Source organism: Scardinius erythrophthalmus, assembly GCF_964197995.2.
Source record: "Scardinius erythrophthalmus genome assembly, chromosome: 25".
NCBI lineage: Eukaryota > Metazoa > Chordata > Actinopteri > Cypriniformes > Leuciscidae > Scardinius > Scardinius erythrophthalmus.
In genome coordinates this window covers 11,151,588-11,178,625 of record NC_138245.1, presented here as the reverse complement: position 1 = coordinate 11,178,625, position 27,038 = coordinate 11,151,588, and the positions used below count along the sequence as shown (strand labels likewise).

At 40.0% G+C, this 27,038-nt stretch overlaps 1 protein-coding gene across 1 annotated transcript in view; it reads right to left on the bottom strand.

Annotated features, from left to right (window-relative positions):
* Positions 1 to 27,038, bottom strand: part of LOC308685463 (calcium/calmodulin-dependent protein kinase type IV) — a gene marked incomplete at both ends in the record, with an annotated part of 330,142 nt that overhangs the window by 192,910 nt on the left and 110,194 nt on the right. The window contains 3 exons of the mRNA XM_081357242.1: positions 20,055 to 20,130; positions 20,318 to 20,392; positions 20,521 to 20,611. Coding sequence (XP_081213368.1) covers positions 20,055 to 20,130; positions 20,318 to 20,392; positions 20,521 to 20,611 — 242 coding nt within the window. The remainder of the gene's footprint in view (positions 1 to 20,054; positions 20,131 to 20,317; positions 20,393 to 20,520; positions 20,612 to 27,038) is intronic.

Here is a 27,038-nt window from a genome sequence, read left to right as displayed (position 1 = left end):
AAATAGGGCAAACATCTCTATATTTAATTACCAAGCCAAATTTAAGACCTTATATAGATAGGGCCACAGGAGAATTAGGATTAATTCCTATTGCTACCATTCCAAGATTTGCACAAATTTGGGATTGGAGATACACATCTGATATATACCCAGTAAATTGAATTTGTAAGATTGTTTCCTTTTGTTTCTGCAATTGAAGAACTTGCTTTTATCCTTGTTTACATATTGGTTTTTATTTGAATTGTTTTTGCCAAATCTTTCTGCAATTGAAGAACTTGCTTTTTTCCTTGTTTACATATTGGTTTTTATTTGAATTGTTTTTGCCAATCTTGCGGCACTAGAAACTGCACTAGAACTATTTTAACTAGAAAATGGGGAACTGTTGTGATAAAGAAGGAACTGAAAAAAAACAGAAATTCAGGGTCCGTTTAAAGAGTTGATCAGAAAGTGGAATTTGAGATAGGAGCAAATTGTTCAAATCAAACTGTGGTCAAAATTCACAAAGAGACAATTTGCTGATTGTGGGACTTTGAGTGTGTCAATTTTAGGAGAGACACGACGTCTCCTTGAAAATTTGCCCCCAAAGAAACGAAAGAGGATTGACTGGACACTCTTCCGAAGATGGGAACGGGAGGCCGAGACATGATATGAGAGTCAAAAAGAAGGTGAGAAAGCTGCAGATTCTCTGATTGCTTTGCAAACAAAAAAGAGGAAGCAGGAATTGGATGATATTCGGCCGCCGCCCATCCCAAAACCCCCTCCGTACAGCACAGATGCTGAAACAACTGAAGAAAGGGAAGTTCGCCACGCGTTAGGAAATGAAGGCTGTAGTCCTGCTCCAAGAAAAAGAGGAAGTGGAAACGGAGGACCAGAGTTCAGATGAGGGCGAGGGTGAATCAGGGGGCATCTACAAAGAGGTGAGAAAATTGTTAGATGAAGCAATGACACCAGAATTAAAAAGACCACTCAAACGAGTGTTTAGAAGTGTCAAAAGAAAAGCAGCTGAAAAACCACCTCTCCCACACCCAATGAAAACTCGGGCAATCTCTGTGACTGGGGAAAAAACTAAAGAAATTTGTAGTATGCCTATGCTTCAGTTTCCAGGTGCAGACGGCCCTGTGTGGCTAGAACGGCCTTGGGATCTGGAGGAACTACGAAATGTGACGGTTGCCCTTCCAAATCCAGAAAAGGGGGTAGATCGTTTTATAGTCGCAGTAACAAATGTGGATGTGACTTATAAACCCACAGGTCGAGACTGGGCCGCTATTTTAGTGGCAAAATGGGGCTAAAGTGGACTGAGATCCGAGGGATTGCTCCAGCAGCTGTGTTCAACCCCGCCCTGCAGCGCCTGGATGAAGGAGGAACTGAAACTCAAGAATGGAGGGCTCAGTGGACAGCAATGATTGAAAGATTGAGACTGACTTTCCCCATGAAACCTGACTGGGCGGCCATCACGAACACAAAACAAGTGAAAGGTGAGACTGTCACTGCCTATCTTGCACGACTAAAGACTGTTGTTGATGAATGTGCAGGTCTTCCAGAAGGAACTGACAACACTGGGGTTCTGAAACATCATTTCGTGAACGGCCTACTTCCGAACTTTCAAGGAGCTGTGCGACTGACCTGTATTGCATGGGAAGCGCAAAATCTGGAAGTGGTGATGCAACACGTGAAGCATGCTGAACAGAATGATGAAAAAAAGAACACAGACAACGAGAATAAGTTGCAGACTGCCCAGTATATGTTTTACCAAACTCAGTCCAACAACCAAATGCCAAGAAACAGAAATCAACCGCAAAGAAATGGAAGGTGGAATCAAGGGCAAGAAAAACTGAATGGCATGATGGGAGATAGGTGCAAAAACTGCGGACAGAGAGGACACTGGGCTAAAGATTGTCCAAATAACTTTCAACAACAACAACAACGTCATCCGCAACAGCAGCACTCAAGTCTGGCTCTCTGCTATTGCCCTCAACAGCAACAACAACAGAGCTATCCGCAGAGAAAGCAGAACTACAGAGAACAGAGTGCTTCCTCATTCCACCCGCCACCACCGACACCGTACCGGACTGCATAGGATGAGGGGAGAGACACTAAAACAGCCACCCAACTAATACAACTGACTCAAGACTCAAAATCGAACCCAATGATGACAATATCCATAAATGGACTTCCGATTTCATTTTTATTAGATACCAGAGCTATTTTTTCAACTCTCATAATCAAGACCGCATCCAGGTTTGACAAATTGCCGCTTTCTGACCAGACTCGCACAACGTATGGTATATCAGGTTTAGCACAAATTGATAAATGATCAATGCCATTAACAGTGAAAGATGGAAATAGAACATGTACACACCCATTTTTGATTTCTAAAACATGCCCTTTAAATCTATTAGGTAGAGATTTAATGTTTAAATTAGGAATGACAATAGATGTTTCATTAGAAGGAATAATAGTGACACCAAAGAATGGAAATTTTGCTCAAATGTTACCAAATTGGTATTATAACTGGGCTATAACTCCAACGTTTGACCCTTATGCAGAGTATGAGTTTTTACCAACAGACTATGAAAAGCCATCTCATTTCCATTGTACATCGTGGTTTGTGGGCCCCGAGAGAAATAGTGAGTATGAGGAAAAATGGTTTACAGAGCAGCTGGGTGAGAAATTAACTCTTGAATATCTTCTACTATCACAACATTTCTCTGCATTTACAGTAAAGCTAACAAACTCTCAATCTATTTTCTTTCAACAGTTACAAGTCCAGCCTCATGTCTCAGTGGGAAAAAAAGGGGGAAGTTCTTGGGCGGAAGTAGGAGTGTGGCTCACAGAGCAGGTGGAGACAGGAGGTTGGACTTGACATGATGAGGGGTATTATCAAAATGATGCAGGGGTAAGAGCATTTCCAACAATGCAGGAAGTGACAGTTCACAGGTTGTGCAGTGAGGAGAGAAAATTTATTCCTGATAAAATTGATAACAATTTTGATTTATTATCAGGAATTCCAGAAACCCTTTGGGCTAAAGATAAATTTGATATCGGACGGATAAAGAATGCAATGCCTCTCGTTATCACACCAATGACTCAACATAGGCCATTCAGGGCTCAATATCCTCTCAGCAAAGAAGCTGTAGAAGGAATTTCAAAAGTACACGCTGCATTGGTGGAAAAAGGTGCTATTGTGCCTTGTCAATATTCACCCATAAATTCACCTATACTTCCTGTGAGGAAGGCGTCAGGTGAGTGGCGATTTGTGCAAGATTTGTGATTGGTGAATGCGCCTGGACTGTGATGCCACAGGGCTACAACACAGAGTCTCTGACTACAGAAGAACTTTCTAGAAATTTGGAAAGTTTCGTCCCACCAAAGGGGAGTACATTAATTCAATATGTTGATGATTTATTAATCTGTTCTCCAGACAAAGCCTCATGTGAATGTGATACACGTGCATTGTTGAATTTTTTGTCACAAAATGGATATAAAGTTTCTGAAAATAAGTTGCAGTTAGTAAAAGAGGAAGTGAGATATCTGGGCCACCTTATCTCAGCAAATGGCCAAGCTTTAGGCCTAGATCGAAGTTATCACTTATCACCGCGCCTTGTCTAGGGTTGGCTGACTACGAAAAAGTGTTTGAATTATTCGTATCTGAGAAGAAGGGGTTTATGTCTGCCATTTTGACACAACCTCACGGTGACCGAAGACGTCCAGTTGCATGCTATTTGAAACAATCAGACACTGTCGCACAGGGTATGCCACAGTGCCTACGGTCCGTAGCCTCTGCAGTCGAAGCAGTATTGGCATGTTCAGATTTGGTGGCTTTTCACCAGCTAACAGTGTATGTTCCCCACGCAGTGCACGCTTTGTTAATGCAGTCAAGAACGGCTCATCTCAGTGCTGCTCGTTCGCTGCATTGGCAGAACATCCTGCTTACAATGTCAAATGTAACATTAAAAAGGTGCACCATATTAAATGGGAACCCCATGACTGTACTCAGGTAGTAGAAATAATGACAAGACCGCGGCTTGATTTATTAGACACACCAATATCAAATCCTGAATTGGTTTATTATGTGGACGGATCGTGTCTCCGAAATCCACATAGGGGATTGCTTTCGAGTGCGTATGCCATTTGCACTAAAAATGAGATTGTTGAGACCGAATGTTTGCCACAGCATCATTCGGCTCAAGCAGCAGAACTTGCAGCACTCGCGCGTGCATGTGAATTGGCTAAGAGTCATTCAGTCACTATATATACCGACTCACGTTATGCGTTCGGTGTATGTCATGACCATGGGGCAGTTTGGAAAAATCGAGGTTTCCTCACTGCTAATGGGAAACCGGTGGCACATTCAAAATGAATTGATAAATTGCTTGAGAATTTGTTAATGCCAAAAGAAATTGCTATTTGTAAATGTGCAGCACATATGAGAACCGGTGACTAAGTATCAAAAGGTAACAATTTTGCTGACTCGGTAGCAAAAAACACAGCATTAACAGGAAGTAGACTGACTTTATAGGTTTTGCATCCCTCTCTATCGATGACACCCAGTTACCACCATCATTAAATGAAATTCAGAGATTGGGTACTAACTGGGAGTTAAAAAACTGGTCAAAGAGGGGTGTAAAAGATGATGAAGGTGTCTGGAAAGATACCAAAACAAACAAACAAACCATTCCTGCCTAAACAACTGTATCCTAATTTTGCAAATTGGGCTCATGGTATAGACCATGCTTCAAAAGGGGCTATGAATGATCTGATAAGTACATCCTGGGTTGCTCCAGGTTTTACATCAGTGGCAGAAAGATTCTGCCGAAATTGCCATATTTGTGCAGCAAATAATGTGGGAAGACAGAGTAAAAAAGCTATTTACTCAGCCCACCCCACGCCTGATCTTCCTTTTCAGCATCTGCAAATGGATTTTATTGAGCTGACACCATGCCAAGGATATAAATATTGTCTTGTGATTGTTGGTATGTTTTCAAAGTGGGTTGAGTGTTTCCCAAGTAGAAAAGCTAACGCTACGGCTGTAGCAAAAGCTCTGATAAGAGAGGTAATTCCCAGATGGGGAGTACCTGAAAGATTGTCTAGTGACAATGGAACTCATTTTGTAAACAAAGTAATAACTGAATTGGCAAAAGGACTTCAAATAAATTTGAGAAAACACTGCTCCTACAGGCCACAATCTGCCGGAGCAGTTGAGAGATCAAACCAGACAATTAAGAACAAACTGTGTAAAGTTATGGCTGAGACTGAATTGACGTGGGTTCAGGCCCTGCCCATTGTTTTGATGGTAATGAGAGCCCGAAAAGGGAACAACCCTCAGCCCACATGAAATTCTTACAGGTCGGCCCATGCGAGTAGGAGTCGAACCTCCTCCCCAGGAGGGTTTGGTGGGGGTAGACGAACAAATGAGAAAGTATATACTGTCACTAACCAGAACTATTAAAACAATTCATTCACAGGTTAAGGCTGCTTTGACGGTTCCAGGTACAGAGCAGCAGCACTCTTACGAACCAGGACAGTGGGTCTGGATCAAGGATCACAGACGTAAAGCGTGGAACAACCCAAGGTGGCTGGGTCCATATGAGATCATTCTAACAACGAATACAGCAATCAAGGTTGCCAAGCGTGACGCCTGGATTCACGTGTCACATTGTAAGCCCCACCAACCTCCAGCATCAAGTGGAAAGTAGGGGGGAAAAGGACGTGCTAGGAACGTGCCTCCTCTACCAACGAGGGAAAGACCTTTCTACGGTTCGCAAAGAGCCATCAAGGTGAACATTGAGCGTTTCAGACGTCTGTGGGGCCAACGCGACGATCAGCACACCTGGGAGCATATGTGGTCTAACAGAGTGTTCAAATGCAGCATATGTGTTATTATATTCATAAGTGTGTTGATTTTGATCATGTTGCTGTTTCTGCTTGAATTTCCTCCAGGATGTGGCCAGGGTAGGAAGAGAAGGGAAATGCTGCCTGTTCATCATGACTACTCATCTGACACCGGAAAAAATCACTATGGGTTAAATCTGTTCTGGAAGTATGCTAACTACACAGCTAAGAAACTTACACCTAACAAAGATTGTTATGTCTGTGCTCATGCCTCCTTTTCTGCAGCATATCCGTATCCTCTGTTGCCAGAGCCAGTAGAGGGTCACAAATTGAAGTGCATTTTATCTTACATAGCCGGACCAGGGTCAGAATGTTCCCGAAATATCCCTTATCCATAATGCTGTAACTGACTCAATGAACTGGATTAATAGAATCCATTATGAATTATTCCGATTTACAAACGACCCTCAATTGGCTTTAGAACTCCTGAAAACTGAAGTGGGGGCCCTCAAACAAATGACTCTGGAAAACAGAATGGTATTCGATATAATTCTTGCGGAGGAAGGGGGAGTTTGTGTCAAACTTGGAAAAGAATGTTGTACTTTTATTCCAGCTTTTAATGAGGATGGTAGTTCCATATCAAAGGTACTGGACGATATGACAAAGGTGTGGGATGATTTGTGGCAGGATGAACAGGCAAAGAACAAAGCAACAGGATGGGGTTTCAATTGGATTGCTGATGCCTTCCGCAATGCTTTTGGTAATATCTTCGGACCCATACTTAAGCTCTTGTTACCAGCAATTGCTGCCTTGCTCATGGCAGTAATTATGATTGGATGTTTGATCAAATGTATCCGAGCTTGACTGGGAAGGTTTATCAGAAGCATTGTCTGGGGAGGCATTGGAAGGAGAGATATTGTAGAGGAGGAGGAAGAAGAGGAAGACCCTCACTATGAGCGGTTGCAGCCGGCCCACCGGGGGCCGTTGCCCCTTGTCGGCAGAGGACCGTTGCCCCCGGGCAACATGGTGCAGTTGCGCTCGGCCGAGCGGTCAGGTTTAGTGAGCGCCTACCGTAATGTTTTTGTACCCCATCAGCCAAATACAGTTGCTGCCAATTAGGGATGGGACGATTACCGACGATTTATTAAGGAATTGCGGAAGGCAGTGACCGTGCTCGGGAGATTTTTCAGCCTTTTAAAAGAACCAATTCTGAGGTGTGGTCATATTTTGGCTTTAACAAAATTCCTGAGGGAAACTTAATCGAGGATGGTCACCCTGTCATAGAACATGCACAAGAAAACATCGCTGCAATAGGGGGAAACTTCAGATCTGCCGAGTCGTCTTGTGTGACCATCACCGACTGTTGTATAGCGAACGCAAGGCAAGTTAACTTTGACCTCAATACCAAAACTACATCTGGGAAATAATTGGGCATAAAATGTTGTTTTAATTTGAACTATTTTATATCAATCACTTGAAATAAACGTGAAGCTTCTGCAAAGAAAAGTTTGCAGCAAGTGGCTTAGCCAAAGACGAACGAACAAGTTCAAACAAGACTATTATGAGTGACATTTAAGGGATAATAATTTATATTCATTATACACTTATTACACCGTTTTTTTTTACCACATAATTACGGGGCCATTGAATTGAGATTAATGTTTTAAATCTTACCTGTTTATAAATCCATTATGTAGCCTACAGCGTACAAAACAATCGTTCAGACAAGATGATCACAACAATATTATCAAACTCTGTAAACAATAAATAAACTCTGATTTAATTTTCAATACAATTAAAAACGGAGACGCAAGACGGCAAGTTGTATTTGAATGAAACGAGAGAGCGCGTCCATTGTGATACATGTTGTAACGTCTGGTCTGTCAGAGAGTTTGAAGTCTGCCCAGATGAAGAATACAAGACAGTGCAAATGAACTGGTAGTTCCACGAGACTTTTATAGATGTTTTCTCTCAGTTAAGCACACTCTTCACATACATGTCGAAGAGCGAATGTTAAAAGGGAAAAGAAAACACTCTAAAACACGCTAACGTTACAAATCAAAGTGGAAGTAAACACATTATAATAAAACAACGGTCAGCAGTAGAGCAGTCATCTTCCTCTTTGCGTGATCAATCTCACTCTCACTGTACGTGCGCGCTCACATAAAAACAGCATGCATACAATAACGTACGCCATAGAAGAAGTTATCTTAAAGGCACATTCACATTCATGTCATGAACACTACTTAACACTAGGTGGCTGTTACAATGGATGTGCGTTGTGTTATAATGTGTTGCTATTGACGACCGTCATTAAGGAAATGCTTTAAAAAGTGCATAGAGCTGCTTGTTTTATTTGTTGTTTGTTGATTTTCAAATATAAAACTGTTGAAATGTCTTCAGTGTGAGCATCAACTCTTTTTAAACACTTTCATCTCGTTTTAACAAAACCATGATAATATTGATAATCCCGATCATTTTGGTCACTATAATCGTGATATTAAATTTTCATACCGTCCCATCCCTACTGCCAATCAGCCGATAAGGGAGTAACTAATGTGATATTTAAGATTAAACAATTTGAATGTTTGGTCGTGAAAAATTTACGACCAGAGAGTGGAATTGCAGTGGATTTTAGTTAGATAAGATTAATTATGTTACTAACCATGAAAATCTGAACTTAGATTTTCATCTTATGATAAACTTTTTATTACACTTCCCATTTTTATGTCTGATGGTAACTTTCCATTCCAGATCTAACAATAAAACAGGATAACTTTTACTTTCGTCTGATGTAGCCACCAGACGAACTTTCGATATGGTCTAACCTTTTAACAAACTTTTGACTCAATGTAACCTTGGTCAGTTGGAACTTTGAAAATGGACTCAAAGTTCTGTTTATTTTGACTGTATTGTGAAATGATTGACCGAAATATTAACCCCTTACAATGTTTTTTTATATTTTGCTGATGTTGCTAACAAATGGTAATGAAAGGAGGGGCTTGCTTTAAACAATTTAACCAATCATATTGATAGCGCATGACATGTTATTCATGATGATTCTATTTTGATGTGTCTGGCTTTACCCTATAAAGCCTGTTATATTCTTATGTTGGGCCAAGAATCTCTGAGTATTGCTCGAGAACTCCGGGCCGTTTGAATAAACCATCTGAGGGACATTTACTGTCTGTCTCATTTGTTTTTTATGCTGCGCAGCAAAGAAGTTAGGTTATTAGACTCGGCCAGTTGTCGACTGAAGACACAAGAGCTGGACTATAAAAGTTGTTAAGTGTCGATTTGTAGACGCTCTGTGTCGATGAGTAGACGCAACAGTTTTATTTATTAAGTGTCGATTAGTAGACGCTCTGTGTCGATGAGTAGACGCAACAGTTTTATTTATTAAGTGTCGATTAGTAGACGCTCTGTGTCGATGAGTAGACGCAACAGTTTTATTTATTAAGTGTCGATTAGTAGACGCTCTGTGTCAATGAGTAGATGCAGCAGTTTTATTCTAGATAGTCAGATTTAGAAAAAATCCACAACACATGTCATAAAAGCAAGATGACACAATCAGTTATAACCATAATTAAACTAAACAATACCTGTTCTATCTTCATGAAGCATATTCTCTGGCTCTGTAGGCATTTTTTTTTTAATAATTCTCTTTATTGAGGTTTTTTACATATCAAATACAAAAAGACAAAAACACAATAACAAACAACATACATCAGAGGGCATCATTTCCATTTCCATGCTAAGCCAATCAATTAAACATTCTCACCAAAGTAATCTATGAAAGTTTGCCACATTGAATAAAATATTTCAGATTTCCCCCTCAACAAGTATTTAATTTTCTCCAATTTCAAATGAACCATTATGTCTTTCATTAAGGCTGAGTGAGCAGGGGGCATTTTTTGTTTCCAACACAAGAGAATCAATCTCCGTGCTAACAAGGTCACAAAACAAACCACGCTGTTTTGGGTGTCCGAAAGTTGTACATTGATTGGTTTCACACCAAAAAGAGCCCAGATTGGTTCTGGCTTAAGCTGTTTTTTCAAAATCTTGGAAAGGGATTGAAATATAGTGTTCCAATAGGTCGTAATGTGAGGACAATTCCAAAACATATGTGCAAGAGAGGCTGGCCCTTGTGAACATCTATCACAAGAAGGACTAATGGAAGGAAACATCTTTGACAGCTTTAATTTGGATAAATGCAATCTGTGTAACACCTTGAACTGCAAAAGACCATGTCTAATACATACAGAGGTAGAATGAACATTTCTTTGGGCTTTTGACCATTCATTGTCTGTAATAGACACCCCTAGGTCATCTTGCCAGGCTCTTTTCAAATGGTCCAATGTAGGTGTTCTTTCTTCCTGTGATAGCACATTGTGGATTTTAGCAATTAGCCCTCTTTGAAATGGGTTAGACAAAAACACTGTTTCCATTGCAGAATTTGGGGGCTGATTAGGGAAAGATGGAAATAAGCCCTTAACAAAACTTCGGATCTGTAGGTATTTAAAGAAATCTTTACTTTCCAATCTGTATTTGCTCTGTAATTGTTTGAATTTGGGAAATATATTTTCAATAAATAAATCTTTTATACATCGAATACCTTTATGTTCCCACTGAAGAAATGTCATATTTAAGACTGATGGAGGAAATGTGTGATTATTTATCAATGGACTTAAAGCTGACACGCCCCTCCATCCGTAATGCATCCTAATCTGGGACCAGATTTTAACTGAATGAGAAACTACTGGGTTCTCAAGATTTTGTTTTGAAATAGGCAACGCTGAATAAAGTAATGCTTTTAACGAGGTGGGATAACAGCTTTCATTCTCCATCCTACTCCAATCAGCCCCCTGAGTGGACAACCAAAACGACATTGAGCGGATATTACATGACCAGTAGTAACATCGGAAACAGGGTAATCCCATTCCTCCTCGACAAGTTGGTCTCTGCAAGAACATTTTCTTGATTCTTGGAGTTTTTCCATTCCATATGAAATATGACATAAGGGAATCTAGTTTATTAAAAAATGCCTTGGCTATCCAAATAGGAATACATTGGAACAAGAACAGAAACTTAGGCAGAACATTCATTCTAATAATATTCATTCGACCTGCTAATGAAAGTGGTAGATTTTTCCATGTATCTATATCCTTTTTTGTTTGATCATATAATTTCAAAAAGTTGTGCTTAAAGAGGCCGTTATATTCCTGCGTAATATTTATCCCAAGATATTTAAATTCAGTTGAGATTGAAAAGGGAAAGATATTAAACACATTAGTATTCATACAGGCTTTAGAATTAATTGGAAATAAGACACTTTCAAAAAAAAAAAAAATCTTTCAAAATTTCCATTATCACAGGCACATATTTAACAGGGTTTGAAATATATAGTAACAGATCATCCGCGTACAAAGAAACCTTATGTTCCGTTTTTCCCCTTTTCCCCTTTCCCTCATTAATCCCAATGAACTCCTCCGTTGCCCGTAATAAGAGAGCCAGGGGTTCAATGGCTATTGCAAAAAGTAATGGCGAGAGCGGGCAGCCCTGTCTAGCTGAGCGGCTGAGAGGGAAATAACTTGAATGCACATTATTAGTCTGCACTGAAGCATGGGGTTGGGCATATAATAATTTTACCATAGATATAATTTTTAGGCCAAATCCGAACTTTGACAGGGTCGAAAAGAGATAATCCCATTCGACCCTGTCAAAAGCTTTTTCCGCATCCAAGGAGAGTAAAATTTCAGGATGTAGATTTTTTTTTATCCTGAGTGTGAATTATATTTAGTAATCTTCTAATATTAAAAAACAACTGTCTGTTTTTGATAAACCTAGTTTGGTCCTGTGAAATGATTGTCGGCAAGATTGTTTCCAGTCGTGTAGCTACAATTTTTGCAAGTATTTTATTGTCCACGTTGAGTAAGCTCACCGGTCTATAAGAGACCCATTGTTATGGGTCTAAGGGGTCCTTGTCTTTTTTGTGAATAAGAGAAATGCTTGCATGGTAAAATGTTGGAGGTAGAGAGCCCTTATGTAAGGCTTCATTGAATACATCTAACAGCAATATCGAGATTTGCTCTTTAAAGGCTTTGTAAAATTCTGAAGTGTAGCCGTCTGGACCAGGCGCTTTAGAATTTTGCATACTGTTTATAGCTTGTTCAATTTCTTGCTTTGTTATGGGTTTTTCCAGTTGTTCTAGATTTTCTAAACTAATAGTTGGAATAGACATTTTATCAACAAAACATATCTTTGAGTGTGTTTTCTTTCTTGGATTCTGAAGTATATAGTTTTTTATAAAAACATTTAAATGTACCTCCTGTAGGTCTCTTGTAACTTGGCCTGAATCCGTGCGGATTTCCGTAATCATCCTTGATGCAGTTTGTTTTTTAATTTGTTGAGCCAAAATCTTGCCCATTCTTTCCCCTTGTTCATAATATCTATGCCTTGCTTTGGTCAACATTTTAACTGTTCTTGTAGTGTATACTAATTCCAGTTCTGTCTGCAAAGCCAGCTTTTTCTTATGTAGAATTACTGAGGGACTAGATGAATGTTGTCTATCCGTTTCTGTTATTTCTTTTTTTAGTTGAGTTTCTCTTTCCCTTTGTTGCTTATTTATCAGGCTTTTCCATGAAATTACTTGGCCTCTAATGAATGCCTTTAGTGCTTCCCAGAGGGTGGATTTTGTGACGTCTGGAGTGTGTCATGATCCTGCCATCTAGTTTTTGTCTTTCTTTAGTCTTGAGGCAGGATTATGACAGACCAATGTTTTGTGTACAAGCACATGGGCATTTGTTTGGGCCATGTGCTTGTGGTGTCTCGTTACTTAACCCCGCCCCCTTGTTATCCTTATTTACTCATTATTGTTTCACTGTTATCACCTGTTACCCTCTTCATTGGCTTTCTATTTAATCCCCTCATGTTTTCTGTCCTGTGTCGGTTCATTGTCATTCTATGTGTGACTTGCCTGCGTTTGTACCATTGTTAAGAGTTTCTTCTCAAGTAAGAGTTATATGTAGTATATCCCAGTTCTTAGTTTAGTTATTGTCTTGCTTGTTAGTCAGTATTCCTTACCTCTGTTTTACCCCCTCGTGGGCTTTGTTTTCCCTGTTTTCTGTTGTAAATAAACTTTGTGATTGCATACCGTCTGCTATTGGGTTCATTGTCCAGTCCCGTGACAGAATGAACCGACCATTCCAGAACCCAGCAGACTGTATGTCAATTCCTGCTATTCGACAGTCAACAGACCAGGAATTATGGTGGCAGTCGGCTATTGCTGACAGCAGGTTGGGCAAGCTTCCTTTCCCTTCCCAGGGAGAGCAGTCCCTGAGAAGATATGCCCAGGCCGTGGAAGCAAGGAGGATTTTCTTACCTGAGATCCTCGTCAACCGTTACCTCATCGCAGGTCTCAATGTTGTCCCTCCTCTGTCTGAACGGGAGAGGCTGGTCCGCCGCCCGTTCCGGGACATGGTGGACTGTTTGTGTCAAATGGAGCCACAGGGTCCCACCATGTCGTCACCTCCTGCCAAGCTGTCTGTGATCCCGGAGGGTCACATTTTAGCCAGGGTTACGCTGGGGGACCAGGCTCCTTCCCCCTCTACTCCCGAGGCATCGTCCACACCAAGTCTCCGCGGCAAACGGGGAGGACGTTTTTCGTGTGATTTGGCATCAGAGTCCTCCTCGACTGAGTTGTCCTTGTCTGCGGTGGTTTCTCCAACACCGCTTATGGCCTCTGCCCCGCGACCCAGGGGAAAGAAGAGGAAGGGAAACATCTGTTCTTCGTGTCAGTCTTCCCCTGAATCCACTGCAGTTAAAGGCGTCTCTGAGTTTGTGGCGGAGAAAGCTGCTCCGGAGGCAGCTGCAGAAGAGGCTGTTCCAGAGGATTCCGCAGTGATCTCTGCTGGTGAATCAGCTGATGTGAGAGCTGCGGTCGATTTGGCGGCTGAAGCTGTCCTGCAATCTGTATCGGCCCGCCAAGAAATGCCTGTTGTCATTGCGGCCAAGACTCTGTCCGATTACCTTTCTAGTCTTGTCAAGTTACTAGAAGTTCCTGTCAAACCCGTTGTACCCTCAAGTCCTGTACCCATCGCGTCCAAGAGTGTTGTCCCCGAGTCAGCGGCTGAGAGCGCTGTCCCCGAGTCATCTGCTGAGAGTGCTGTTCCTGTATCAGCTGCAGAGAAGGCTGGGTCCAGGTCGGCCTCAGACAACGCTTTTCCAGAGTCGGTTGCAGGCTACGTGGTTTCTGAGTCTGAGATGGGGAGCGTCGACTCTGATCCCGTTCCAGCCCCGCAACTAGCCGCAGCATCATCTCTGCCTGTTCCACAGTCGCCTGCAACTCCCCCTGTCATGCGCCATGTCCCATTACCTGCTGATCCCCTGGTCAGGGATCCCATTTCGTCGCCCTCTGTACCCCTGTTTGTTTCCCCGGACGCCCCTGTCACCACTTCAACCCGGACTGTTTTCCCCAAGAAGGTTCCTCATGTATCTCCATCCAAGTTTCGTCAGATTCCCCGTCCTCAGCCTTCGTCCCAAAGAACCAAGACCCCAAGTCCTCCCATTCACCATGCCCTACCCCCGATGGACTTTGTGGTTTCCCCACCCCCTCTTCCTTGTTTGTTGTTTCTATTGTTTCACCCCAACCCTATGATTGTCTATTTGTGTTTACCGTTGCTGTTATTTGTCATGTTTTGTTGGTGTCTGTCTTTGTCACAGTCAGTTATGTCCCGTGCTTAGTGTCCCCTTTGGGAGCGTCTAGAAGCCGCTCCTTAAGGAGGGGGTTCTGTCATGATCCTGCCATCTAGTTTTTGTCTTTCTTTAGTCTTGAGGCAGGATTATGACAGACCAATGTTTTGTGTACAAGCACATGGGCATTTGTTTGGGCCATGTGCTTGTGGTGTCTCGTTACTTAACCCCGCCCCCTTGTTATCCTTATTTACTCATTATTGTTTCACTGTTATCACCTGTTACCCTCTTCATTGGCTTTCTATTTAATCCCCTCATGTTTTCTGTCCTGTGTCGGTTCATTGTCATTCTATGTGTGACTTGCCTGCGTTTGTACCATTGTTAAGAGTTTCTTCTCAAGTAAGAGTTATATGTAGTATATCCCAGTTCTTAGTTTAGTTATTGTCTTGCTTGTTAGTCAGTATTCCTTACCTCTGTTTTACCCCCTCGTGGGCTTTGTTTTCCCTGTTTTCTGTTGTAAATAAACTTTGTGATTGCATACCGTCTGCTATTGGGTTCATTGTCCAGTCCCGTGACAGAGTGTCATTAAATGATAAATACAAATGTATGTGCTTTTTTATTTCTTCTATTCCTTCTTTGCTTGATAGTATGCTGTTATCAAACCTCCAGATCCTCGATGTTTGATTATATCCGAAAGTTAAATGCAGAGTTAGAGGACTATGATCTGACAACATTAATGTTTCATAATTGCAATGTTTCGTTTGTTGAAGGAGTTTACTATCTATTAAAAAGTAATATATTCTGGTATAAGTCTGATGAACTGGGGAGTAATAAGAATATTGCCGTGTGTTGGGGTGCAGGGTTCTCCATGGATCTATTATTTTATAAGTATTCATGAATTTCTTAACACTTTTTGCCATTTTAGTCACAGTAACTGGTCTCCGTGATGACCTATCCAGGTCAGAATCAAGCACTAAATTAAAATCTCCCCCAATTATCAGTTGATGAGAGTCCATGTCAGGTATTTTTGATAACAATGAGTTTATAAATTGTTCGTCATCAACGTTGGGCGCATATATATTTACTAATGTGATCAAATTATCATAAAGTTTACCAGTGACAATGATGAATCTGCCTTGAGAGTCCGGTATTATCTTTGAAGCGATAAACGGTACTGTTTTTTTAATTAATATTGCTGTACCCCTTACTCTTTGCACCGAAGTTAGAGTGAAATATCTGTCCAATCCATTTATTGCGTAATCTGTTGTGATCTTGATTTTTCAAGTGCGTTTGAAAAATTGTACACCGTTTTATGGTTCCATTAAGCCCTTTGCAATTCCAAGTCACAAATTTTACCAAGTTGTGTGGAATTGTTTTAGCCAACATGGTGTTAACCTTGGTCATATTTAATTAATGCAGGGCAGTGAAAACTATCTTGTATGACATCCTCTGAAGTGGAACAAAGTCTGAACATATGAACTTTTTCAACATCCCTAAACTAAACGTGCTAGGTTAAAAACAAAAAACAAAAAAGATCTTCATAAAGATCCCTAAATTCCTAATCCCTAAGTCCATGGACACTTGACTTACCACTTAACTCCTAAAGTTGTATACTATATACTCCTGGGTCAGATCTCTTGTAGTTGTGGCCCACTCTTATTGAATAAAAGTAAACACAAATCAAATCTAGTATAGTAATTAAATTTGACTCCTTACCCCCTTCCCTAAACATGCAATTTAAATCAGATTGTTGTCCAATACGCATAGAAAATAGATAAATAAAAAATAAATAAATAATAAACAAAACTTTAAAGGGGTAGGAGAAAAAATAAATAAAAAACAGTAAAATAAATATACATATGCATATATCTACATACACCCACGCATATACACTCACACCCGCACCTCCAGCTATTCCACCCTTCAATACATCATTTTTCTTCCCCCTCCTTTTCTCTCTGTCAAATCAACCTTACTCCAATATCCTCTAAACCATGTGTTACAGGCAAAAGAGAAGTGTCTTTTAGTATGTTTTCCTTGGTGGCATCACAATTGTATGTTGAAAGGAATACCTTTAATCCTCTACTCCCTGTGCAGTTGTTGGGGCCTGGGTTTTGATAAAGTTCTCAGCTGCCCGTGGGTCAATGAACGAATGTTTGGTGTTGCCCATCGTTATGATCAACTTTGCCGGGTAGTACAGACTGTAGGGTATTCCAGCGTTGCGTAGTTTCACCTTAACCGGGTTGAAAGAAGTGCGCAGCTTGCTGACCTCTGGACTCATATCCAGAAAAATATGTACAGGTGATCCTTTGTAAAATAGGTTGCCTTTGCTCCTGGATAGTTGCAGAATCCTCTCCCTGTCAGTGTAGTAATGTAGGCGAGCTATCATCGCTCTCGGGCGCTCTCCTGCTCGGGGCTTAGGGGCCAGGGTTCTATGAGCTCGATCTATTAGGATTGGGGATTCAAAGTTTTCTTCGCCGAGCACTTCTGAAAAGAACTCTGCTATGAAGCGGCTTGGGTTCCCTGTCTCCATATCTCCGTTAATTCGCACCATGCGTAGTTTTTGCCTGCGACTTCTGTTCTCCAGGTCCATGTATTTTTCCTGCAGTTTATTGTAGTCCCTCTGTAAGGTTGCGTGTGCTTTATCCATGGCGGTTATTTTGTCTGAAACATCACAGAGAGATCTTTCCATCTCTCTCTGTGTGACTGCCGTTTCAGTGTGGGCCCTGTGCAATGTTTCTATTTTCTGTGAAAGTTCGTTTCGGAGCGTGTTGTTGTCCGCTTTAGCTTCCTCCCGTAGCGATGTGATGTCTTTGCGTATATCTTGATGCATAATCTCGATTTCTGCTTTGATATCATTCTTTAAATTTTCGCGGTAGGCACGTAGTTCACTTCGAAATATTCCCACAGAGAGAGGTGTTTCTTCTTCTGCCATTACGCCTTCATCTTGTGAGCAGGCCAGAGCTTTACTAGCTGGAGCAGTGTTAGCCAGGGCTTTGTCAGCCTGTGCTGCAATAGCATTCACAGTGCCGATTGAGGCCTTGTTAGCAGAGCCATCGTTAAAGGGTTAGTTCACCCAAAAATGAAAATTCTGTCAGTAATTACTCACCCTCATGTTGTTCCAACCGCGTAAGACCTTCGTTCATCTTCGGAACACAAATTAAGATATTTTTGATGAAATCTGAGACATGTCTCACTCCTCCATAGGCTGCTATGTGACCGAAACTTGCTGGCCCAGAAAAGTTATTAAAGAGATCGTTAATATAGTCCAAGTAACTCCAGTGGCTCAATCTTAAGTATATCAAGCGACGAGAATACTTTTTGTGCGCAAAAACAAACAAAAATAACGACTTTATTCTACTATTCATTTCCTTCTCTCTGGGCCTCGTAGTGTTTTTGCGCTGCGCGTCTGTGTTGCACGTCATCACGCATCACACACATGACCGGCGTCGGCCAATAGTGAGCCTACGTGGTGACGTGTAACACAGACGCGCTGCGCAAAAACACTACGCGAACCAACTAGAGGACCAGAGAGAAGGAAATGAATAGTGCAATAAAGTCGTTATTTTTGTTTGTTTTTGCGCACAAAAAGTATTCTCGTCGCTTGATATACTTAAGATTGAGCCACTGGAGTTACTTGGACTATATTAACGATCTCTTTAATAACTTTTCTGGGCCAGCAAGTTTCGGTCACATAGAAGCCTATGGAGGAGTGAGACATGTCTCAGATTTCATCAAAAATATCTTAATTTGTGTTCCGAAGATGAACGAAGGTCTTACGTAGGCATTTTACAACAGTTCCCACACGAGCGATTTATAGATTATCATGACAGAATTATTCTAATCAATGACTTGAAGATAGTTAACTCCACGTCAGCTAAATAAATTCATCAACTAACCATTCAGAAACATCCTGTTGTATTCCACGTGTTGTCACTTCTTCTTGAGTCTCTCCATCATCGTCCAGCTCCGGTTTCAGAATAAAAGGCTGAACAGTTTCTGACATTTTGAGTGCCTGTATGCGTGAGGTAATCAGAGCTGCTAACACTAAGTCCTGAAGCTCCGCCCCCTTCTTGAAAGGGGATCAGCTCATTTGCATTTAAAGAGACACACAAAAATGGCTCGTTTTTGCTCACCCTCAAAAAGTGACAATTTCAACATGCTATATAATATTATCTGTTGGATATTTTGAGCTAAAACTTCACATAAACACTCTGGGGACATCAGAGACTTATTTTACATCTTGTAAAAAGGGGCATTATACAGTAGGACCCCTTTAATACATATTTGAGAGATTCTGAGAATGTAAAGTTTTGTACTGAGTTCAAATGAAAAATAAAACATCAATCATTGAAATAAAACATCAATCATCTAATTGAGTGGCTCTAATCATCCAAATACAAAATCAATCAACCCCCAAAAGTCAAATTTTGTAGAGAATAATTTCCTCTTTTTAATGAGAAATAAATGTTACCTGTAAAGTGCTTACATTCTCTACTGGAATCTTAGGCCATTCCTTGTGTATAAAAGCTTCCAACTCACTCATATTCTTTTTTTTTTTTTTTTTTTTTATCTCACCAAAGCTTTTCAATGGGATCTAAATCTGTAGACTGAGCTGGTCACTCAAGAACATTCCAAGACCAATCCCTAAAGCATTCTTTGGTAGATTTGGGTGTATACTTGGGATCATTGTCCTGCTGGAAAGTCCAATGATCCAGTGAAGCTTCAGTTTACACAATGAAGGCTTTATAATCTTTGCCAAAATGTCTGGTCACATCACTCCATAAAACATTCTTCTAAAACTCCATAGGCCTAATCAAATAATTTTTAGCATATTCAAGTCAACATGTTCTCCTGGTCAAGAGTGGCATTCGTTGAGGTGTCCGGCCATGAAGTAATGTTCTTATAGTCTTTAGTGTTCTTCTTATAGTCTGCATTGAAAAGTTTTTTCCTCCATTCAACATTGTGTAACTCTTGAGCAGATAATTGAGGGTTTTTAGGGTAAGCTACTATTAACAAACATCCTATTCCCCATGATGAAATTGTGCTTATTCTTCCATGTCCTAGAAGATTTGTTATGGTACCATGCATTTTAAACGTACAAACGATGCTGCCAACTGTGTCTCAAGGAACTTTAAGTGTCTTGGAAATGTTCTTATAGCCATAGCCTTCTTCTCTTAACATTAGCATGAGCTAAATTTATGCATGTGTCATAACTAATGTGCTGTTATAGTGTTTCCAAAGGTTTAATTGTGTTTAAACACAATTTCATACCCTACAATTAAGTAACTTAAAAACAGCAATGTTGAATAGGGGTTGAATAATTATAGCATAGTTGTTTTTTGAAAAAAATCCTATAACTCAAAAATATTATATTATATACTGTATTGACATTATTACTTTTAAAATGCCACTAAAGTGTTAAAAAAATCATATGATTAAGCACTTGTGTTTACATTTTTCCATATACTTGCAAGTCAGATAAAAGAGTCTGCACAATGAATAAACATTAATGTAAATGTATTACTCACAAAATATAAAGGATGACTCCCACTGACCACATGTCAACCTCAGGGCCATAAGCGTTTCCTCTGAGGATCTCAGGAGCTGAGTGGATGTGAGAATAGAGGCAAATTATTGCAAATGAATTGGCTTATAAAACTTTATAAGTCATTTACTGGAATTTGCTTACTTGTGGACATCTAAATGGTTTATTTTAGAGGTATGTGTTTATCTAAAAAATAACAAAATAAATCATAACATAAATAGTGTGCTTTCTTAAATTCTGACTCACCGCAGTAGCCAGGGGTCCCACATACTGTCTTCATTGTCACTTGCTCATCAATTATTTTAGAAAGGCCAAAGTCCGCTGTGGACATTACAGAAAAGATTGGATCAATAAAAACCTATTCATTACTGACAGAGTACACTGTTCTGTCTAATTTTTCCCACATCAAAGACATAATGGATTAAATGTATGAGTAGACAGATCGTTACCTATCTTAAGAGGTGCATCTATTGACAAGTCAGCATAGAGGAGATTTTCTGGTTTGAGGTCTCTGTGAACAACTCCATTATCATGTAAGTACTGCAACAGAGAAAGAACAGAGGTAGCAGATCACTTTTGTGTACATATAATGATCATTTTTAGTGATTCATTCTCTGGGTCTTTTGTACATAGATAAAATAAAAGTCAACAGAGTCCAAAACAACATTTGACTCCATTGATTTTTGTTGACATACAAATCTCTTCAAAATATATTATTTCTTATATTATTTAAGTCACTCATATAAGTTTGGTGGCTGTAAATATACTTGGGCTCACAGTTAAGCTCTTAAGTCACTATGTAATATAGTCACCATATACCCAACGGAACGTGACAGGTGTCACAACCCACACAGAAAAGATAAATTTCATCATAATGTATCATATACAGTAGTTCATTAGGAAGGGCACAAGTTCAACGGAAAGATACAAAAAGGAAACAAGACTTTGTTATCTAGTCTAGACCAGTTTTTACCGCCGGGGCGAGTAGCGTTTTTTAATGAAGGGACGAAAAATGTCATGTATGGGAGAGACAAATGTCATTATGAGATAATGAGAACCACTGACGATGTCTAGAAATCAATTTCAAAAGTACATTGGGTTTAATTAATCGACATAAAACTCATGTTTCATCATTGGATCTACCTTTAATACAATATATCGTTAGTGCAGAGATTTTTCATGTGAATAAATTCATAGATCCATGAAATTTGCTTGTGTACCCTAATGGTTTAGTGGTAGAGCTTTTGTTAAAAAGATATTCCACCCAAAAATGAAAATTCGGTCATTAATTACTCACCCTCAAACCTGTAAGACTTTCATCTTTGGAACGCAAATGAAATCTTTTTGATGAAATCTGAGAGCTTTCAAACTCCCCAACAAAACTTTTACGGGATTGGTAAGACATGAGGGTGAGTAATTAATGTCATAATTTTTATTTTTGGGTGAACTATACCTAAGCATGTCAGAGGTTCTAATCCGGCCACGTATCGTTTTGTTTTTCTCATCAAAACCAAATATGTTAATCAGTGATTGTATATCAAGAGCAGGGACACATTTGTGTGCATTTGTGTTTTGTGATTTCACTGGAAAGAATAAAGAGTCTCCACAAAGGCCAATGTGCTCGTCTGAGTGTGAAGACTGTGCACGAGCCACAAGAGAACATTGTATGCGTTCCACTGATAACAGCGACAACTAGCAATCAGCTTGATTTAAAAAAACAACACATTCCAGCACCAGATCACCTCTTATTAAACAAACGAACAAAATGAATTCTCTGCTAGTTAACTGGAGATGTTTTATTCGTATAGGTACAACTGTGCCGCGAGTTGTTTCAAAAAGTGGTGGGGACATACCCTATTACGCCTATGAATGAAGAAAATAATCTAACAGAGGGTGAGTAAATGAACAGAATTTTCATTTTTGTGAGAGCTATCCCTTTAAGACATAGTTTCATAGGTGAATTTCAATGGAATTTGACCATCATGGATTAACTGGATAGACAGGCAATATGATTGAGGCAACATGGAAAAATTCAGAGAGTAATCAAAATGTCTGCAAAGCCCCCAACACCCCTCATTTAGCTATTCTAATGGGTGATTTGTTATGGTTATAACCTTCATTAGAACTAGAATCTATAAGCATGTTTGTGTGTCTGACTGTGTGTAACATCTTCGGTTATCTGAAGTCCTGAAAGAAAGAAAGTCATACAGGCTTGTAAACGATGACAGAGTTCTGTTTTTTTTGGAGCGTAGGTGGGAAAGATGAGTTCACTGAGGCAGTCTGGTGCAGTTCTATGTTAAAACAGCTGTCTTGAAGGCAGAGTCAGACTCTGTATTCAGTGTCTCCGTACTTCACAGTGATAGTTCGCAAAAAAAAAAAAAACAGAACTCTGTCATCGTTTACAAGCCTGTATGACTTTCTTTCTTGTGTAATATAAAATGTTTTTTTAAAGAATTCCCTGGTTTCTCTTTTTCATGCAGTCACAATGAATGGTTACTGACACTTTCAAGCTTTAAAAAGAATGAAATTGCATTAGGGTTCTGTCTTCTGAAGTCATATATTGGTCATGAGTAACAGACTGAAATGTAAGATGTCATTCAATGATAAGTTTCCCTCCATATAGTTGTTAAAGACACAATGTAATGACACTAGCAACAGAACTTTTCTTTCGTATTGTAACATACAATATTGATTGTCCCATTGATACAATTGTTTGAGTGAAACAAATTGTTGAAAAAAAACTGTAGTTGGTTCTATTTGTCAATTGTTCATTAGATGGAGGCAGACCTAAATGCAAGTTTGCAATTGATTGTAAGAAATAATGTAGAGAAATACTTTCACCGGAAGTCCGAGTTGAACTTTTAATGGAAAATGTTTAGGTTAAAGAGATTGGGACACATGCATGGATGAATTGTTCACAATAAGACCAATAACAAGCATTAAGAAAATAATGTGAATTTTCATTTCATGCTGACTTTAATGGCGGAATAATTTAATCACAGATTTGAAAAAGTCAGCTTGTAAAAAATCTAAGTTTGAAGTGACATGATAAAATTATGACAGAATGTACATTTTTGGCCAAACTATTCCTTTAACAAATCATTTCTGGGCTCCAGATTTCAGTGCTTCAAATTGGAGACTGCCTCTGGCTGAACATTTAAAACCTTCTGTGTACCTTGAAGAGGTTTTTCTAGCACTCTGTTAAGATCATGGGGTCGTTCCCCATTATCGAATAAGTGCGAGGATGACTCATTTGATGTCAGGCCGTGGTAATTCATTTTGTGTGCATAGCCACAAGACAGATGTTGTTCCTTTAGCACAATTCCAAAAATATGAAAGTGCATCACGACGGGTGAGGAGACAATGGTGTAAGGTTGAAAATATTCAAAGATATTTGAAAATGAACAAAGACAATTGCTTTTACTGTTTCAGCCACCCTCTTTCTACCCCAAGGACCATTTGGAATTCCTAAAGGCAGAGGTGTTGATAGTGCTCAAGGCCTGTAGGCCAAGATGTGTGTACATCGGGTGTACTGTACTCATGGGCGCCGTATAGGGGGGGGAAAGTTAGGACAATTCCAAGGGCCCCTGACTGACAGGGACCCCAACAAATAAGTAAAAACTAATTTAATTTTTTTTTTTTTATATATATATATATTATACACTATATAAACCATCATCATTGAGTATATTTCAAATAATAATAACATGAATGATGTCTTTGATTTTACTTATTTTGGCAATACAAGTTTAATATCCCCATTGACCAAAAAGTAAACATTCATATTGACCGACCACCCCCCCGTATCTGCATGAAATGGTTTGATCCTGTGTTAGCGTGCACGGTGTTTAAAGCCCATGTTGCAGGTTAGAGTACCCAGTAAGCCAATGTATAGAAAAATAATGTAGGAACTAGATTTAAATATAAACATATACTTATAAAACGCTATTTAGGCTTCTGGAGTCGTTTTTGTGAGAAAATTTTACTTCCGCATTTGAAAACCGCCGAACCGGAAGTGACGTAACGTGAGGGAGAGCGGTCAAAGTAAACAATAGGAAAGCAATGGATCGCAATGACAGCTCGGAAAGCTGGGGGAATTGTAGCCTAAATGTTTACTCGTATGATATATATAATTCATATAATTGATATATATGATGATATCATATAATTATGAGCCTGATATGAAGCCAAGTGAGCAGGACAGGCCAGGGTTAGACAGAACAACGGTGAGTTGTGGTGTGAGGAGAACAGGGCGAGAGAACAGTGTTAGCTTATAGATGTATTCACGTTAGCCGACGATATGTACAACACTATGCTCAGATCACAATACTGTACAGATTATTATCATCATGTATCAGGCAATAGCAAAGCTAGTATTTAGACCCTTACCTGCATGTGTTGTGTGTGTCAGCCATTAGGAGACAGTTTCTAGAGGAAGAGGGACTTTATAAAGGCTTTGAATTGACCCATTTGGTGACGATGAATAAAAAAAATGATCACAATCACAACTGACTTACTGTATAAAAACTTTATATGTAGAAACAGCCAACACAAACATTAAAGTCGGTTTGTACAGATTGAAAATGAATTATAGAACATAATATATTATATTTATAATAATAATAATAATAAGTGTTGGCTGCACTGCAGACTAATAACAAACACATAAATGCATTACATTACAAGTTTATGTAGGATATGTTAATGAATTAAATTAAGACAAGGCACATTTTGTAAAGCAGATGTACAATAAGTGATCTCTGACGGATCCGTGAGCGTCATGTTTGCCACTGGCGGCCGAACCACATGCTGACGGCGGACCGTCACCGGGCGACCCGATGAATGAGCCGGGACAGTGTGCACATATCGACGGGATTATAATCATTCGGTCTATAGTGAATAGTGATGGGGACGAGACCGCCTATATGCCGAGTCCGAGTCAAGACCGAGTCTTTGAAGGGTCGAGTCCGAGTCGAGACCGAGTCCGTTGGTTTTCAAATTCAGTCGAGTCCGAGTCAAGACCGAGTCTTTGAGGAAACAAGTCCGAGTCGAGACCGAGTCTTTAGGAGTCGAGAACAAGACCATAAAAACATGTCAGTTTTCATATTCATGATTTAATATCACCCCAGTTAATAATCAACAGTTAGGCCTACAGACTAAGCTAGATTGGGAATTGTTTAGAGGAGCAGTCTTAACGTCTTAATATGGACTATGCTTTTACTATAATTAAAAAAATCCCTACCACATGCATCATCTTCTGCCTATTTTTCTAAACTGCTTCAACAGTGCTGCTCTATCATCAACATGTTAAGCCCACCCTGACTTTTTTAATCATAGTTAGGACATGCAGAGCAAATTAAAATGTTCTAGTGGTATGTATTCTAGTGGACTAGTGATGGGGACGAGACCGCCTATGCCGAGTCCGAGTCAAGACCGAGTCTTTGAAGGAACAAGTCCGAGTCGAGTCCGAGAAAGCAGAAATCGGTCTCGAGACCGGACTCGAGTACTACATCACTAATAGTGAATGCTACACACTACTGCGTTATTCAAAGCAGAAGCAGAAGTGAAGTCCCGTCTCTTACCCTGCACAAAACGCAGTTCATTACAGGCACGGAAGATTGCACCGTCCTTTTTCTTATTCGGAAACCTGTGGACTCGGGTGTCCTGACAGGCCATAATTCACAATCATTTACCACGACGATGATTAATTGAAATACAATAAGCACCGAAAACACACTGAATCATGATGATCGCTCCAACTGAATACCAACCTACTCCGCACTGAGTGAATGCAGAGCCGGCAAACGACTCCCTCATGTGACGTCATATGACGGTGGTGAAAAAAAAGCGGTTTTCAACACGGCCAAGGAAACTGTCACGTTTTCTATTAAATTTGTGCCCTTATGTCTTGCAAAACAATTTTTAATCATGCATTTATTTTTCATATGGTATTTTCATACAAGGTTATATTAATTTTGAAAAAAAAAAACCTGCAACATGGGCTTTAAACTTGCAGACAGTCAGTCGATGCGCCAGTTCCACACAGACAGAGACCACAATGTTGCATAGTAAAATAAAATCTGGTTTTCAACAAAGGAAAGAGAAAAGAGAGAGAGGAAAGACAAAGGGGTGTCAATCTGTAACCCAGTTATTCCCTAGAAAGGTGGGTAGCCTTTAGTCTGTGAGTGGTATAGTGAAATAAGCTAACGTTAACTAGCTGCAGGCTAGTTTTAGCCTACATTTCATCAACATTTAATCAGTGCAGGGAAACGTTTAGCAAAATATTCATATTAAATCATTGTCCATGCCCATTTTAGCAGACTTAAATACAGACGAGTCAGCAGCACCCCAGTCAGTCTCCCCATAACTACCCCTCCCTGTCCCAGTGAAGAAGGTAAGCAACACTGTGTTGATGACTTAACATCATTCCAGGGAGTCTGAGTGGGGTTTTCTGACTGTCTCTCTTGCTCTTTTTACCATAACAAAAAAAGAAAGTGAAATATTTATTAATGACAGAAATCAAACACAAATTATTTTCTCACATAATGACCATCATGACAAAAAAAAGAAGAAGAAAAAAAAAAAAACCTCCTGTCTATACTGGATGCAGGGCTCTCAAGTGTCACGCATTGAGCGTGACAGTCACTCATTTCGGTCTTTTGTCACGCACTCCCGCCACACATTGTATTTCTCACGCAGAAAAAAACTATTTATAATATATTTAATATGTCGCAGCGCCCAAAACTTCTCTGGCCATGCCGCTCTCGCTATGGAACCGGCAGGAATCAAGCGCGTCTCCCCTGGAATTCTTAAGGCTGATTTATTCTTCTGCGTCGGACCTACGCCGGAGCCTCTACGCTGTAGGCAACACGTTGGTTTTCATTTAAACTTCTGCGTCGTTGTCCGCGTTGAAGCGCGCAGAGGGAGCATGTGAAACCCGAGGGAGCGGTCCTAGCAGACCAATCAC